Source organism: Pangasianodon hypophthalmus, chromosome 3 (genome assembly GCF_027358585.1).
Source record: "Pangasianodon hypophthalmus isolate fPanHyp1 chromosome 3, fPanHyp1.pri, whole genome shotgun sequence".
In the NCBI taxonomy this organism is placed as follows: Eukaryota; Metazoa; Chordata; class Actinopteri; order Siluriformes; family Pangasiidae; genus Pangasianodon; species Pangasianodon hypophthalmus.
In genome coordinates, this window is record NC_069712.1 from 19,601,608 (window position 1) to 19,618,674 (window position 17,067).

General features: G+C 40.1%; 3 protein-coding genes across 5 annotated transcripts; all 3 read left to right on the top strand.

Annotated features, from left to right (window-relative positions):
* The first annotated feature begins 1,723 nt into the window (after positions 1-1,723).
* si:dkey-33c12.3 (uncharacterized protein LOC335380 homolog) lies at positions 1,724-5,154 on the top strand. The gene is made up of 3 exons (XM_026934003.3): positions 1,724-2,825; positions 3,526-3,650; positions 3,914-5,154. Exons 1-3 carry the CDS (start codon positions 1,869-1,871, stop codon positions 3,972-3,974), a joined length of 1,143 nt encoding a protein of 380 aa, XP_026789804.1. The 5' UTR covers positions 1,724-1,868; the 3' UTR covers positions 3,975-5,154.
* A 2,417-nt stretch (positions 5,155-7,571) lies between these two features.
* Positions 7,572-9,072, top strand: mrps26 (mitochondrial ribosomal protein S26). The gene is made up of 4 exons (XM_026942722.3): positions 7,572-7,966; positions 8,348-8,494; positions 8,586-8,709; positions 8,797-9,072. The coding sequence occupies exons 1-4, from the start codon at positions 7,746-7,748 to the stop codon at positions 8,926-8,928; spliced, it is 624 nt and encodes a 207-aa protein (XP_026798523.1). The 5' UTR covers positions 7,572-7,745; the 3' UTR covers positions 8,929-9,072.
* Positions 9,073-10,795: 1,723 nt separating this feature from the next.
* LOC113539574 (serine protease HTRA2, mitochondrial) lies at positions 10,796-16,839 on the top strand. 3 transcript variants are annotated; one of them, XM_053232396.1, is made up of 8 exons: positions 10,799-11,490; positions 12,740-12,944; positions 13,089-13,283; positions 13,404-13,436; positions 13,570-13,678; positions 13,762-13,831; positions 13,935-14,030; positions 15,818-16,839. In XM_053232396.1, the coding sequence occupies exons 1-8, from the start codon at positions 11,009-11,011 to the stop codon at positions 15,981-15,983; spliced, it is 1,356 nt and encodes a 451-aa protein (XP_053088371.1). In that variant the 5' UTR covers positions 10,799-11,008; the 3' UTR covers positions 15,984-16,839. The 3 variants fall into 3 exon arrangements, with proteins under 3 accessions (XP_053088370.1, XP_053088371.1, XP_053088372.1); XM_053232397.1 differs by lacking the exon at positions 10,799-11,490 and adding an exon at positions 11,572-12,120; XM_053232395.1 differs by having other exon boundaries at positions 10,796-11,490; positions 12,740-13,283.
* The last annotated feature ends 228 nt before the right edge of the window (positions 16,840-17,067 follow it).

Sequence of the window (17,067 nt, forward strand, 5' to 3'; positions counted from 1 at the left end):
TTAGCAGAAACCCCCGCATCCCCTGCCCCCCCAATATGTGCCCTGTGGTTACTGTAAAACCCCGCATACACGAACCCTAGTACTGATAAAGGGTAAGAGTATGACTGAGAGGGAAAAGGTGGGTTATAGTCTCTAGCTGAATGCTGAAGTGGACTATGATGAACGCTGGGTTTAAACCACCCTTCAGAACTTCTGTGCCTGATAGACTTGTGCCAGTAACACTCAGTACCATGTCCATGTCCAACACCCAAATAAATAAATAACCCGAGGTGGTCCCAGGACTGATGGATGTAGATAGATGGGGGACTGATGCGTTATGCGTAGCAAGATATGAGCAAAGGTCAGTAACTTTACACCTTTAAAGTGCACCTATATATACCTGTAATAGATTAAAACGACCAATTAATGAAACTACAAGATAGGTAGCCCTTATTGTGCACACTGTATCTCTAATAAATAAACAATTAATTTGTCTCTAATATATAATATATAGGTTTTTTTTTTTAGGAAATCCAGAATTATATTAAATATATAAAAAAGAACAAATAATAATAAACAAATTTCCATACTCTTCTGGAGAATGTCATTCTCAGTGTAAATGCATGTACGTAGCTGCAAGTAAGGAACTGAATGTTTGCTGTGTTTGAGTTCTGAATAGTTTATAATGGATGGTGCTTTTCAGAAACTGACATGTCCAAAAAGGTTATATTCGAACCAGGATGTATGATAGTGCATTCTCCAGCGCTGGGTAAAATGTGACGAAGGAAGAAATGAACAGCTGGCAGTCTTTCAGTGAGCAGGTACCAGTGCCAAATATGTCATTTGCATTTGCCTGATGCTTTTATTCAAAGTGAATTTCTACTGAGACAGAATTGAGCAGTTGAGGGGTGAAGGTCTTGCTCAAGGACCCAGCCATGGCAGGTTGGCAGTACTGGGATTTGAAGTCATGACCTTCCAGTCAATAGCTCAAAGTCCAAAGCATTAACCATTGATCCACCACTTCCCTAAAAGTAGGCTTAGGGGCTTGAAATATCATTATTCACTCATTCAATTCAGTAAGCACATTATCTTCGTCAGGGTTTTGGGGAAGGACAATGGAGTGAACCTGCACAGAAACCCAAGCTCAGGATGGAATCGGAAACACTGGAGCTACAAGGTGGCAATGCTACCCACTGCTCCACCGTGCAGCCATGTTGTCAGTGTACTTAAGCAGCACTGTGGGGACATTTCTAGTGAATTTACAGAGAATTTTTTTTCTCATCAATCCACTGAAGTTGTTCCATTAAGAAGGTACCATTTAGTGCCCATACTGACACCTCTAATCTGAGAGTAAAATTTTGAATTAAAGTTGAACCAGTGTAGTGTTGATGCTGATTTTCACCAAATAAGACTTAAATCGGATGAATTTGAATGGAATATTTGTTTGCATACATTGCATTTATTTGTATGCATAAGTTGTTGTTTTGGTTGACTTCCCCATCTTTTATGCTGCCATGTGAGATTCAGTATCCTTCAATATACAGTGTGCTTTCCTTTTCTGTGTCCTCTGCTTGTTGTAAGAGATGATAATGAGAACCCTGCCCTCTCTCCTCATCCTTGTCTGAGTGAAACATAAGACCAACCTCCACCACTGCTGAGCACCTTATTGGCTGAGGCTGAGAAGATGCTGTGTGTGTGTGAGAGAGTGAATGTGAGTGCCTGTTTGTGTGTCCCCTATAAAGCCTGCTGCACAGCAGTATTTCTGAACTGGTGCAGTGCCGGTTCATCTCCACTGATGGTGTGCAGAACAAGGGGGACCTAGAAGAAACACTTCGTCAAAAAATCTCCACATTAATATAAAAAAAAACGCAACTTAAAAATTCATCATCATGAGTTCAATTTCTTCCTCTTCGCTGATCCGGCGCTGGGACAACCATTCCAGCCCCTACCGCCTCTCCCAGATGTCCTTCACTTCCTCACGGAGGCTGCTGAAGTCAGAGCCATTGCGCTACTGCGAGCCAAATGAGCTGAGTGTGGTGTGTGCAGAGCTGGTGGGATTGAGAGCTCAGGAAAGGGAAGAGTTAGTGGGGCTGAACGACCGCTTTGCCTCCTATATTGAGAAGGTGCGTCGTTTGGAGCAGCAAAATCGGATGCTCATGGTGCAGCTGGAAGCCCTGCAGCACATGCAGACTCAGCCATCTCGGCTGCAGCAACTGTACAGGCAGGAGGCACAGGATCTCCGCCAGCAGCTGCACCATGAGACTCAGGACAAGGAACACATGGAGGTGCGGAGAGACAAGCTGCGTGTGGAGCAGGAGCAGCTGGAAAAGCGCTGGCAGGAGGAGGTGCAGCGGCGCGAGAGGGCCGAGGACGAGCTGCAGCATGCAAAGGATGAGGCAGACAGGACAGCACTGTTGAGCTGTGACACCGAGGTGAAAGTGATTTCTTTGGCACAGGAGTTAGCCTTTCTGAAGCAGGTCTTTGCAGAAGAGCGGGAGGGGCTGAAGGTGCAGCTGCAGGTGTCCAGTCTCAGCATCGAGCCAGACGTGAGCAGACCAGATCTATCAGCTGCCCTGAGGGATATCCGTGCCCAGTACGAGAGCCTGGCCAGGCGCAACATGCAAACCGCCGAAACCTGGTACCAGGGAAAGGTGGCCAATGTAGCACAAGTAGCCGATAAGCAGCAGGAGGCTGTGCGCTTGGTGCGCGAGGAAACGGCCAAGCACCGTCAGCTGCTGCTTGCCTGCTCCACCGAGGTTGAAACTCTGAGGAGTGTCATCAACTCACTAAATGCACAGCTCAGAGAACTAGAGGAGACACAGAGTGAAGAGGTTGCCAAGTATCAGGTATTATACAAATCACTGGCAGAGGGCATTCTATAGTACATTTCTAACACATTATACTGGTACTGTAGTTCTTCTATTTGACAAATATGGCATCCTCGTGATAAACCCAGAAGTGGTTTAATGGAACAGGACATAAAGCACAGAAAATATGTGTAGGAGAGCAATATGGCTACTTCACACAATTACAGCACTTGTTAACACTAATCTATTTGAAATTCTGCAGCTCAGCACAATACTAATAATATTATAAACCAAAAAATAAGCTATTCTTTTGTGCACAGCTCCTGAGGCAGACTGCTGACTCATTCTTACTGCTGATGGATGACTGAATATCTTTACTCACAGTGTCCACAGACTGTAGATGTAGTTTTATATATATATATATATATATATATATATATATATATATATATATATATACATATATATATATATATATATATATATATATATATATATATATATATATATATATATATATATATATATATATATACATACAGAGAGAGAGAGAGACATGTTTCAGGAAACTCAAACTATCACAGACCTTTAAAACCAGACTATGAGCATTTTGTTGCATATTTGACTGCCTGTATGTATGAAATGTTTGTATCCAGACACATCTATGGTAGGGATTTATTTGATGATCTTTGCTCTGCAGCATTTTCATCAGTATTTGTAATTACTGTTTGCTCTGTAGGGGAGGATAAGTCATCTGGAGAGGGATATTGCTGAGGCTAAAGAGGAGATGTCACGCTACTTGAAGGAATATCAAGATCTGTTGAACGTAAAGATGGCCCTGGACATTGAAATTGCAGCATACAAGTAATATATACTCCCAAAGACACCCATATTAATATCACTAATAAATCAGTATATAATTATATATACACAGCATATAATTTAATTAGAGTGTTTCACGCTTGTTTGCATCAATTAATGTTTGAGTAGTAGATACTATACTACACTTAAAAAAAAAAATCTAACTGCAATACTGAATTACTCTTACAGAATTGCCCTTTTAGTCTTCCACGCTGTGCTCTCTCTGATTTTTTTTTCTGTCCTTTTATTCATATTTGTTTCAACAGGCAGCTGCTTGAGGGGGAAGAGATTCGGCTGACGTACTGCTCCATGCCTGTTTTGGCATAAAACCCTAACCTACAAATCCCCTTTCAAAATTTCCATCAACCTTAACTCATTGATGCTGATCCTTTAGGCTCACAAAACCATCTAACTCTTGACCCTTAACACAATGTTATTGCCTAATACAGTATGTAAACCTATGGGTTATAATGCTTGCCCCTTAACCCAGAGTTCTTCAAACTTGTTCATGAAGAGCCGGTGTGGCTGCAGGTTTTCATATCAAACAAGCTGGAGCTACATTTGATTGTTTAGGTATGAACCCTATTTGGCTGGAATGAAGGTCTGCAGCCATACCAGCTTTAATTCTATTCCTAATTCTCCAAACCCCAAATTATGTTGCTTTAACCCTTAACCCTAGGACCTAAACCCACATTACGACATGTAACCATATATTCACATTACCAGCATCACTGATTTAAAGATAAATGAGCCCTTGTGTTACACAAGAGGTAAACCAGGATCTTCCCCCTTCTTCTTCACACTCTAAATGAAACAAGGCCACCATGGAGAGAACACTAAGTTCAGCACTTGCCCAGTCAGAGTTTAATATCCTCTTGTTGGTGAATTCTTGCTCCTCAGTTCTTCTCCAAGTGTCAATCATGGCTCGTGATCAAGCCCCTTCTGTACAAACTATCAGCCAGTTGTTTGTGAAGGTGGATTCTTTTCAAAACCAGTCTTGCATTAGGCACTAGAAATGTACTGAGGTAGTGACTTTTGACCCAATATCCCCCAAAAGGATGTTACTCTGCACACCGGCTCTGTAAGTCTAGTAAGTTAACCAATTGAATGGCTTGTCAGGCCATTCAGAGCTGTAGCACCACATTTGCTTATTGTTCATATTCCTAGAAAACATTTAGTCTGCATTTTAATACTGTGAGCACTGGTTGTTTCAGTAATTTTAGAGTATTTTACGTAATAGAAATATCTTGACTATATAGGTCAAACATTGTTACTGAAGAATCATTAGCTAGAAGAATTGTGTTTATCCTTATAAAACACTACAGTAGTGAATCTATGTGCTCTCATCTGCTTCTGTTATATCTGCCCATCAATGTGAAACTAAGTCAACTGCTAGTGGGTTGAACAACAAGCAGAGAAGTAACCGGCACCAGTCTTGTCATGTGCTGTAGTCTGTACCTCTGCTCCTAAAAACAATACCTACTGAATAAAACTAATACAAAACTCACTATGTGTTGAATCTGTGTTCATAAACTCTCTCTCTCTCTCTCTCTCTCTCTCTCTCTCTATATATATATATATATATATATATATATGTATATATATATATATATATATATGAAAACTAAGTGGGGTGTAGGTCAAAGAATAAGTATTTAATATCCTATGTTTACTGATAAAGGGTTTAACTGCAAAATATCCCAGTAATTGTTCCAGTTTCAAGAGTTTGATTCATTAAAATAATGCTGTTTCTCACACAGTTTTAGTATATGTCCAGTATTGGGCCTGTCATCGTACACACACTCCTAACATATTTAGCACTGATGAGTTTGGATAGACATATTTGGCATATTTCTTTTTGAGAAATCAGAAGCAAAATTTCCCCTTGGGGAATTAATAAATCAGTGTGTCTGAATGTTTGTCTATGCCTAGCTTGTCTTTTTAAAACCCACACTCTGTAGCATGCTATTACCAGACAGTAACTTGGATGCATGTGAATTGGTGGTGCCTCACAGCTCCATGGTCTGGGCTTTTGATCCCAAGCTTCGGTTTACTGCCTGTGTGGCATTTTGCATGTTGTCCATGTGTCTGCATGGGTATTTCCTGTGGTATCTATAGGACCTACACAGCTACTTTCCTGCCCCTAGATGTGAGCAGGTGTGTGATTTCCCACTGCTCCAACAGAGGCTCTAGTGATGGCAACTCTGGCTTTTTTCAGTGAATCAGATCATGGATGAGCTGACCAAAAAGAGCCGACTCATATGGCTCATTGCCATTTTTTTCTAAACCGGAAAGATTTTACAATATTGGATGATTGTTCTACTTTGCCTAATTATAGCTGTAATTGTTTAGTATAATTGTTTAAACCCATTGCTGCATCCCAATTCACCTACTTATTCCATGCACTACAAGTATGTACTCTTTTCGTGAAGAAAAACTACATACTCTTCAGTGTGTAGCAACAGTACAGGAATACTTTTACGTACTAACACGTCATGTAATGGAAGAGAACATTGTTGCCTAGTTACACACACTGTCACCGTAAACAAACTCCTCGTTGCATTTCACTTTTCTTCATTCATTATTCCTTATATAATTTATACTATATCATTTCATAAAATGTGTTCTTGAATTCGGTGAAGCAAACTGTCACAAAACTCCTCCTCCCTTGTGCAAGGAGTTGTGGTCAATACTAGCTGAAAAAGTGTCCACGGATCCACACTTCGAAAATCTACCGGAAATAATAGAGCATCCGGGTACCTTTGGGATACTCATTTCAACATACTACGATTTGGGACACACTAAGTCTAATCTCGGATACTATTTAGGACGGATAGTAGGCGAATTGAGACGCAGGGCATGTTTTCCATTCGGCTCTCAGTGTTCAACTCAAAGACCCAGCTCAAAGAACTGACTCATTTGCGAATGACACAACACTAGGCTCTATTACACGACTCTGAACAGGAGTATGGGGGGCATGGTGGCTTTACGATTAGCACGTTTGCCTCGCCCCTCCAGGGTTGGAGGTTCAATTCTTGCCTCCGTCCCGTGTGTGTGTGTGTGTGTGTGTGTGTGTGTGTGTGTAGAGTATGCATGTTCTCCCCTGCATCTGGGGTTTCCTCCGGGTACTCCGGTTTCCTCCCCCAGTCCAGAGCCATGTGCTGTAGGCTAACTGGCATTTCTAAATTGTCTGTAGTGAGTGAATGGGTGTATGAGTGTGTGTGTGTGTGTGTGTGTGTGCACGCGATTGTGCCCTGTGATGAGATGGCACCCTGCCTAGGGTGTCCTGCCTCTCATGCCCTGAGTCCACTGGGATAAGCTCCAGAACCCCACAACCCTGTGTAGGACAAGCAGTACAGAAAATGGACAGATGAACAGCAATATTCATGAAAATAAAGTCATTTCAAAACTACAGCCGTTACACTCTAACACCTAAGGTCCTAGGTCAAAACAGACATGATAAGTTCTTACCAAAGCTATTCTTATGTAGTGTGTACTGTTTTCAAACATTACAAACAAAACAAAACAAAATGGCTAAAGGTGGGCTTATGGTTTGTTTTAATAATTTTCTTATCATTTTTTAAAATTCCTTAGTAGTTGATCATTTTGTATTGGTTGTGAAACTAATATTCCATATTGTTTGTAAATGATATTTTCTCTTCATCAGTAAAAAGAAGGCATGAGGAGTTCGAGCTGATTTACTCAGGCCTGTGACTGAGGAAGCCATGCAGTGATTGCAGCAATAACAGCCCTCAGGTTTCCAGTGGATGATAAATGTTTAGAGGCAGCAGACGCATGAACGCACATACTGTATGCAGTGTACTTCAGGTTTAAAAAAAAACATCTTGCAGTTTTACATTTGACCATTAGACGGCACTACAGTACTCTTATTTCCTTTTACACATGCACTCAGGCAGTAAAAGAAGAGCAAGCACTTCCTGTGTGAAAGGTCTTGAACATGGCGACCTCTTGTCAGAGGCTCAATGTTACATAGCCGCGCTGTTTGGACTAGTAGCTCTGTTTATATTCCGTTGTGGTTTTGACCGCATGCGCCACATTAACAGGTGTTAATCTAACAGATTAATATAAGAGTTGAAAATGTTTTCGGCTGCAGTTCGGAGCCGGACTCCGGTGTGTGTCGTGCTGTCGCCTCGGTTCGGTGTTGTGGTTGAGAGTGTGAGGGGCAGGAAGTCTCGCACTGACCCCAAAGCCAAGTCCAAAGCGGGCCGCATCAAGACCCCGCCCCCGGTGGACCCTGTGGAGATGGTGGTGCTGAAGGAGCGCTACACTGAATATAACCTCATCATGAGGGCGCTCAGGTAAAGACTCCTGCACCTCACTGTCCCACTCAGCACCATGCTCCATCATCAACATCAACATCAGCATCAGCCTCACTCACAGTGGCACAGATCCGCCCTAATACCTGCCCAAGTTCTCGGTTTTGTCATGTTTGGGCTTTTTTTTTTTCTTTTTGTAGTGAATAAATGCTGAAGTCATGCTGAAGAATAATTGTGTCCAATTATTTGTGGTGTATATGGTTTACTTTAATCTAGATATAAACAGATTGAAAGTAAAGTTGAAATTCTGCACTTCATATTAATTGATTTCAGACTCCATGTGCTTGAGTACAAGACCAAAACAACAGCAGTGTTATTTTTCAGTTATTTCAGGGATGTGTGTGTGTGTGTGTGTGTGTGCAGGTTACAGTTTAAAGAGGAGATGCTGAGGAAGCGCTATGAGGAAGAGACCGGCTCTTTAGCGGAAGAGAGAGCCAAGCAGGAGGCTGAGGAACACAGAGGATTAATGGCCTGGAATGACGCAGAAAACCTCAGATTGCGAAAAATCCGGTGAGACAGAAAAATACAATGAAAACACTATCACAACATGCACTGACTTTTTTCAGAACTGAATGAATGTGTATGTTATTGTGCCTACTAGTGAGCTGCGTGTGCAGACAGAGACTGAAGCTGCTGAACAGAGGAAGAAAGAGGCAGCGATTTTGCGTCAACAAGAGCTTGAGAATTACATAAAAGAAAAGGAGAGAGAAATCCTGCAGCTACAGGTGGGAACAATACACAGATAAGATGCACAAATGTGGAAATGTGAAAACACACTTACCTTTACACCTTTACTTTTATCTCTCTTTCAGGAAGAGGCAAAGAACTTTATTACCCTGGAAAATTTGGATCAGCGGATTGAGGAGGCATTGGACAACCCCAAAAACTACAACTTTGCTATAAATAAAGAGGGCCAAGTGGTCAAACGAACTGCGCTGCAATAAGAACCACTGATCAAAACATCAGGATTAAAGAGACTGAAAAATGATGCATGTTTATTTACTTCCACTATCAGACCTATGTGACTTTAAGTGTCCACTATAAGGATGCTACTTTGTTTTCCTAAGTAAAAGTTAACTTGTGTTTCAGTCGTGTGTCTTGTGTGGAAATGATTGTGGTTAAGAGCTTCGTTTTTGAAATGTCCCTAATGAGGTTGGAAGCGCTGCTGCAGCACGGTGTCCTGTTCATCAGGGGTGTCCAGTCCTGAGGACTCCCTTCACTACGCAGCTAAAATACATTTAACCAGGTTTTCAACTGGCAGTCCATTTTCGACTGCCTATAACCATTTGGACATAATGCAGCTTCCTCCTGATCCAAATAACGTTTAAGTTTAGAGAAATAATAGGCGTGTGTTTTGTGGTAACTCTTGAAAGGAATTTTTTATGTCCCAACTTATGTATGCTTACTGTTTTTAAAGGATTCTGGTGTTCCACTATAGAAATGATCCTAAAGCAGTGAAGTGGTACTCTCACGACATTGTATAAGGTGCCACAAACTGTAGAAGCCCTAACTGGTTTATTTAACTCAGAACCAAGACTCCAGTGGTGAATTGTGAAGTACTTAAACATTAGTACGTATTAAAACTAGTTCTCCTAACTTAAAAAAAAAAAAAAAAGCAAAAAATGCCATATGTTGTCACCTGTTTATTAGCTGTCTTCCAGCATCTACTAATGCTGCCTTCACGTGCTATCGGAATGATCGTAAATACGAGTTTCTCACTAGGAAGGTGCACATGAATAGCCCCTCAGGTCGTAATTACGACTGGGAAACTCGGAGATAATTTTGATACCCGAGTTTCCGAGATGAGAGAAGTCCTAAAGGGAGAGGAGAGGACAGTTTCTGTACTGAATGACAGGTTTTGTTCATTTTTTAAATGCAGCTAATAAAAGTAGGAGAATTCCAGTAGCACCTGAAGGCAGCATGAACAGCAGGTAACTACTGTATTCAACTGCAAGTGTTTTTTTTTTTTTTCAAACGTTTTGACTTAACATTAATCTATATGCACTATTCAATATATTACGTCTTATTTTGTTACTTGTAAGTTTTTTTGGGCGTAAGATTGAAGCTTACTAAAGCAAGCATTCCCATACTGAATTCCAAGATAACCGCTAAGTGCCTGTAATTACCCGGCTCTCGGTATCTTAGCAACGTGATGACGTATAAGCAGTGCACAGAGTCATTGGCTGTAACAAGACAGCGACCTGATGACGTTTTTCACTTCCACCAATCAAACCTGACTGTTGACTTAATTACCAATAAATCTTACCTGGAAAAATGACAGCTAAGTTTAAACCTTAATCTTAATCAGATTTAATTTAATTTAATCGGATTTAGCTAAGTTAAGCAAGTGAGGTAATGATATTTATGTTTTTAAACGTCACCTCCAGTGCTGATTAATTTCATATCTTCTTGTATAATAAATACATCATGACAATCTATAACAGTTTTACCTTCATATAAGATAATACTAATATTCCACAACAGCTCTATATGGATAAAATGATTGTTGTAGTATTACTTTAGTAAAATCATAAAATTTCTAATTTTTTTTTCTGTATATTGCTATAGAATTTTTTGCAGTCTTGCCTCATTAATATTCATGACATTGCCTTGGGCTTCATAAGATTCTACATTACCCGTCTCAAACCAAATAACAAAGATATATTTAATAGTAGTTAAGATGTATCTTAATCTTCTTAAATCCTCAACAGACAGAAAAAACGCACACAATGCCCTCAGTTTCAGACTGACACACGCGTCCCATTTTAACTGAATGTGACGTACTGAGCCCCTCTTGTTTATGACCGGACATGACCACGCATGCGCAGTTCAGAGACTTCCGGAGCAGGAACTATATGGGAGTAGTAACGAATTACTGTGAAGCTTTGATTCTGAGTTTAATTTGACGTGGATGGGTGGTGGAATTGCCACGGAGAAAGTTTGGTAATAAGGACTATATGAAGAATATTGGTTGTCAAACGGGCTGCAGAGTTTGCTGAAGAGTTATTTAATATCTGATGCAATATGGCAACAACACACGGTGCTATCACACGGATAATCACATGCCTCCAGGAGAGCGGACGTCATGTGAAGTTGTCGCCTCTGGGACTTGTACGATATTTATCCAACACATGTTCAGAGAAACAAGCTAGAGGAAACACGGACATGGTTAGAGCTCCAGTGTGTGGAAGTGGAGGTGGAAGTGGAAGTGGTGGAGGAAGTGGAAGTGGTGGAGGAAGAGGCTCAGCTCGGACATGTCTCCTCCGAGCCGCGGCGGTGGGACTGGGGCTGAGCGGAGCTGCTTTACACAGTGTTAAAGACGAGCGGGATGAAGACACCTCTCAGAGTACACGACCTCTCACCAACACTGTACTCCACTACCTCATACCTACAGCCTACTGTGCTTCTCCATACAAAGGGGACAGTCCGCGGTATAAGTACAACTTCATTGCGGATGTAGTGGAGAAGTCAGCGCCTGCTGTAGTTTACATTGAGATATTAGGACGGTGAGTTTACCTCCAGACAGCATTAATGAAGCTACAGTGTAGTAAAGTTACCTCAGTACTCCACAGTGTGGGTAGCAGGTAGAGCAAACTGCCCACTACTCTGAACATAGGATCATTTTCAGTTACTGTCATGTGGACATAATGGGTCAAATTTAAACTCATGTATGTAGTGTTTACTAAATCATTAGATTATCTACACTATATGGGCAAAGGTTTGTGGACACCTGACCATCATGCCCTGTGGGTCTTTCCCAAACTGTTGCCACAAACCTGGAAGCACACAATTGATGTCTTTGTAGATTTGATGTTTCCCTTCACTGGAACTAAGAGGCCCAAACCTGTTCCAGCATGACAAAGCCCCTCTGCACAAAGTGTGGACATGGTGTGCCAGGGTTGGAGTGGAAGAACTCGAGTGGCCTGCACAGAGCCCTGACCTCAACCCCACTGAACACGTTTGGGATGAACAGGAACGCCACATGCCTTTTTTTCCCCCAACATCAGTGCCTGAGCTCACTAATGCTCTTGTGGATGAATGAGCACAAATCCCCACAGTCATGCTTCGTAATCTAGTGGAACGCCTTCCCAGAAGAGTGGAAGCTATTATAACAAGAAGCACACATGACTGTGATGGTTAGACACACTCCACAAACTTTTCTCCATATAGTGTGTATGGTAATAGATTTATAAAATGTTCTTAAACTTAAGAGAACCTAGTTTCAGTGTATTAATAACCCAGCAGTGTACAACACCAAGCATAGGCATATGGTAAAATTATAACATTATGAGACTCAGCTTATTTTGAATTTGAATTTTTTGTACTATTAATATCTTAACAGACTTTTTATATTCATATTTATCAAATCCCAATATACAAAATGTTTTTTTGGTATTAATTACAGTTCTTTGTCTTATCATTTTGTCTTAGACATAAGTAAACATTTGTACTCGACTGAATAATTTCATTGAATTATACGTGTAAGTGTTAAAAAAAAAAAGCTGTGTTTACATCAGTGAGAATTTATAGATTTTTGTTCAATAAGATTAAATAGCCTTGCTGTCTCAGCTCAGCACTGTGAGCACACAGTGGTTGCCTCAGCAATGCTGCCTCACCTAGTTTATTAAACATTATGCTCACTACACAATATAATTATTGTACATATTGTATAATACGTAAATATTAGTTTGAATAACCAACTGTACTTTGTAGAATTCTGTAGACTAAGATATTCTGGGCATCATTTCTTAACAGGCATCCATTCTCTGGCCGTGAGATCCCTATCTCTAATGGTTCTGGCTTCATCATCAGTGCTGATGGCCTCATAGTGACCAATGCCCATGTAGTAGCCAACAAGCGTGGGGTTCGTGTCAAACTGGCCAACGGAGAGACGTACAATGCCACTGTACAAGATGTGGACCAGGCTGCAGACATTGCAACAATTAAAATCAATGCCAAGGTAACGCTGATGATACTGTGCCTGTTACTGACGATACACAGGAGTAGAGATCATGCGTGCTTGGTTACAGCTCATGCTTTTCTATATTTATTAATCCTCATTGGCTTTGTCACTGATATTTGGTTCTTCTGGGGTTGTTTTCAGCATCCCTTGCCTACGTTGCGTCTTGGGCAGTCATTGGATGTACGTCAGGGGGAGTTTGTGGTTGCCATGGGGAGCCCCTTCGCTCTGAGGAACACCATCACATCTGGAATAGTTAGTTCAGCTCAAAGAGGCAGCAAAGAACTGGGCCTGTCTAATGGCAACATGGACTACATACAGACTGATGCTGCCATAGATGTGAGCATGCACCAAATTGTCCACTTTAGATTAAGTGTTTGTATCAATCTCTAAATGTGTAAAAGCAAAGTGGTTTGATTTAAAGACTGATTTATCTTCTATTGCCTTGTTCCTTTACAGTTTGGGAATTCAGGTGGTCCACTTATTAATTTGGTGAGTTCTTTTTTTTTTGCTATGGGGAAAAAGACCTACCATAAACAATATATAAACACACAGTCTGTAAATTTGTAACAGAAATTAAAGCACTGTATCACAAACTCATTATTCAAACTATTTTTACTCTCAGGATGGCGAGGTCATTGGTATTAATACCATGAAGGTGACTGCTGGGATTTCCTTTGCAATTCCCTCTGACAGACTTCGTCTTTTCCTTGAGCGTGCTGCTGATAAAAAGAGTAATATGGATCACTGTCCTTATTTTATTCCATCATTCGTGATGCTGCTTCTGGAGCTCTCATTGTTCTCATGTTGTTTACAGGTTCCTGGTTCGGTGGGTCTGAAAGCAAACGGCGCTACATAGGAGTGATGATGTTAACACTCACACCTAGGTATGTGACCCATCAGTGCTCATGTAGAAATACAAACACACTAACTAAATAATACACAACTTATCAGAGCTGCAATCATTCTTGATGTGTTACTACCCTTTAGTATAATCGCCGAGTTGAAGATGCGTGATCCCTCGTTCCCTGATGTAGCACATGGAATCCTCATCCATCGTGTCATCACTGGCTCTCCAGCCAACAGGTCAGCAGATTAAAATCGTGTCATTGATTACATATTTACATACAGTGTCAAATTCATTACTGCTTGCAAACACTCACAACATTCAGTGGCTTATCTGAGTAAAGTTTACTCTCATTTCCCCCTCATTAAACATCATGCTTTTTCATTTATTTTGTTCAGTAGGGTTTGACAGCACACTACTCAGAAATAAAACTAAACATTGCAAATTGCCATTGCTGCTATTATACATGACTGAGTGATAATATATGTATATATTTTAGACTTTAGTCCATAATCAGTATAGTATATCACAATAATTTAAATCTGGGTCAGTATATTAAATCTGACTCTATATAAAAAAATTATCTTTTTTTCCTCCTAATATGTGTACAGAATGCCATTTCACATCCTTATATTTTGTCAGCACCAGTCCATATTTACGTATTCCTATTCTATGCTTACAATGTTTACAATACAATAGAAAAGATTAATATAAATAAACAAAACATTGCTAACTACATGCAAAAAAAAACCAAAAAAAACTTTGAACAGCACTTCAAAGATCATAAAATGAGGATGTATGCAAATGAAACAGTTCTAAAACATAATCTATCAACAGAAAACTCACAATTTTTTGAAAACTCACAACTCTTACAAAGAGTTTCATGTAAATACTTGCATTAAAACTTGCATCAAAAATACTTGCATTAAAGCACAAATAAAAGCACTTCATTTGAGCATGTTATTAGCACAATTTTGCACCATTTGTACTCTTCGTTTGTTCTTCTTTCTGGGTCGCCACAGCGGATCACTGGTCCGCATATTTGATTTGGCACAGTTTTTACGCTGGATGCCCTCCCAATTTTATCCGGGCTGGGGACTGGCACTGGGAGTACTTTTAGCTTAAACCAGACAAAATTAATACACTGTCATCTCTGCTGACAATGTTCATTTTAAACATATAAAAAGTAAGAATAAAAGCATTGTACATTGATTTTAATTTAGCCTGTGTTAATATCTTTTATATATATACTCACTGAGCAACTTATTAGGAACACCTGTACACCTACTGATTCATGCAGTTATCTAATCTGCCAATCATGTGGCAGCCATGCAAAGCATAAAATCATACAGATACAGGTCAAGAGCTCCAGTTAATGTTCACATCAAACATCAGAATGGGGGAAAAGTGTGATCTGCTTGACTTTAACCATGGCATGGTTGTTGGTGCCAGATGGGCTGGTTTGAGTATTTGTTGATGAGAGAGATCAGAGGAAAATGACCAGACTGGTTTGAGCTTACAGGAAGTTTACAGTAACTCAGATAAGCACTCATTAAAACCATGGTGAACAGAAAACATCTCAGAATGCACAACACATCAACCCTTGAGGTGGATGGGGTACAACAGCAGAACATCACATCAGGTTCCACTTCTGGAACCTGAGGCTATCATGGGCACGGACTCATCGAAACTGGACTAATCTTCCCAAGAGATCAGCAGTTTCTGAAATACTCTAACCAGCCCATCTGGTACCAACATCCATGCCACGAACAAAGTCAGAGAAATCACACTCTTATATTTGATGTGAAAAATAACTGAAGCTCTTGACCTGTATCACATGATTTTTTTGCATTGCACTGCTGCCATATGATTGGCTGACTAGATAACTGTATGAATGGGCAGGTGTACAGGTGTTCCTAATAAAGTGAACGGTGAGTGTATGTGTAAATGTAGAGCCAGTTTGTGGAATATGGTTTATAAACATCATGTTGTCATGTGACCTCACTTTGTGTTTTTTGTGTGTCAGAGCGGGTATGAAACCAGGTGACATTGTAGTGGAAGTCAACGGAGTAAAGGTGAACACATCAGAAGAAATCTACAATGCAGTACGGACAAGTGACAGCATCAACATGGTGGTGCGCAGAGGTCAAGACCTCCTAATGCTGCACATGACCCCTGAGTTCACAGAATAACATAAACCACACTCAGTATTTTGCCTTACGGAAAACTTGCAGAAGAGAAATATACAAAGAGGAAGATTTTTAAAAAATGACTAGGATGTGGAAGGTTCTGAAGGGATGTCAGATGACTAGGCTTGAGTGTATGTTAGAAATGAGTTTAAATGAAATTCTGATTTGAAAATGTCACATGCTCGATGGTTCTCGGGATTCCTTTTTGCTCAGTTAATGTGGCTTGTTGAAACAGTGATGTGATGGGGCAGATGTGCACAAATACAAATTTTAGACAATATATTGGAATAACAGACAAAAATATGGGACTTTAAACACATTGTGAACAAAGGCTAGTAGTTTGCAAAGTTTTGAACAGGCATCCATGTGTAAATGAGTTGCACAGAAAGCCATTGAAATGTTGTGAGCGCATTTGAGCCTTAGAAATGGAAACAAAATTGGTGTGTGTGTGTGTATTTGAATGTTTTACACTTGTATGAGAAAACCATGTCAACACATCAGTCCACACTTTCTTTCTCATTTCAAATTGTCTGATCTTAAAAATGGCCCAATTTACAGCTAGAAAGTTCAGCATGAAGACAAAGATGGCCCAGATTTTTATTGCTGAATTTGTCTGTCCCTGTATATGTGAAGTCTTTAACATACACTTGAACATTTTTTTCCGTTGAAGTAGCAGTGAATGGCTACGTTTAAAACAGTGTTTGAGAAATGTTTCTCATAAATTTTCAGAAGACCACGAGTGCACACTAGAGCACACTTTGGCATACGTTATGTTATAAATTGACATACAGTTTGACTACATACATGACTACAATTCTGTTTGGATGAAAAAATAAAAATAACCTATTTCAGGTGTTAATGAATGCCTTATCTTGCACAATCTACTCATAGGAATGTTCTCTACACAAAAGATGGTAATGTGAAATGTCAGGAGCCAGTCAGCAAGATTTCATAAATTAAAAAGCAATTTACTTAGGTAAGTATAATTAAAAGTTAAAAAAACAAACAAACAAACAAACAAAAAAAAATCTTGTGTAGTTCCTGTAGATAAAAGTATAAATAAGTTTTTGTTTAAAAAAAAAAACCA

Excerpts from the sequence above, each read along its gene's own strand:
- si:dkey-33c12.3 (XM_026934003.3), top strand. The coding sequence starts at position 1,869 with ATGAGTTCAATTTCTTCCTCTTCGCTGATCCGGCGCTGGGACAACCAT. Across the intron at positions 2,826-3,525 it reads AAGAGGTTGCCAAGTATCAG|GGGAGGATAAGTCATCTGGA; the intron begins GTATTATACAAA and ends TTTGCTCTGTAG. Across the intron at positions 3,651-3,913 it reads ATTGAAATTGCAGCATACAA|GCAGCTGCTTGAGGGGGAAG; the intron begins GTAATATATACT and ends TTGTTTCAACAG.
- mrps26 (XM_026942722.3), top strand. The coding sequence starts at position 7,746 with ATGTTTTCGGCTGCAGTTCGGAGCCGGACTCCGGTGTGTGTCGTGCTG. Across the intron at positions 7,967-8,347 it reads CTCATCATGAGGGCGCTCAG|GTTACAGTTTAAAGAGGAGA; the intron begins GTAAAGACTCCT and ends GTGTGTGTGCAG. Across the intron at positions 8,710-8,796 it reads GAGAAATCCTGCAGCTACAG|GAAGAGGCAAAGAACTTTAT; the intron begins GTGGGAACAATA and ends TCTCTCTTTCAG.
- LOC113539574 (XM_053232395.1), top strand. The coding sequence starts at position 11,009 with ATGGCAACAACACACGGTGCTATCACACGGATAATCACATGCCTCCAG. Across the intron at positions 13,679-13,761 it reads GCGTGCTGCTGATAAAAAGA|GTTCCTGGTTCGGTGGGTCT; the intron begins GTAATATGGATC and ends TGTTGTTTACAG. Across the intron at positions 14,031-15,817 it reads ACTGGCTCTCCAGCCAACAG|AGCGGGTATGAAACCAGGTG; the intron begins GTCAGCAGATTA and ends TTTGTGTGTCAG.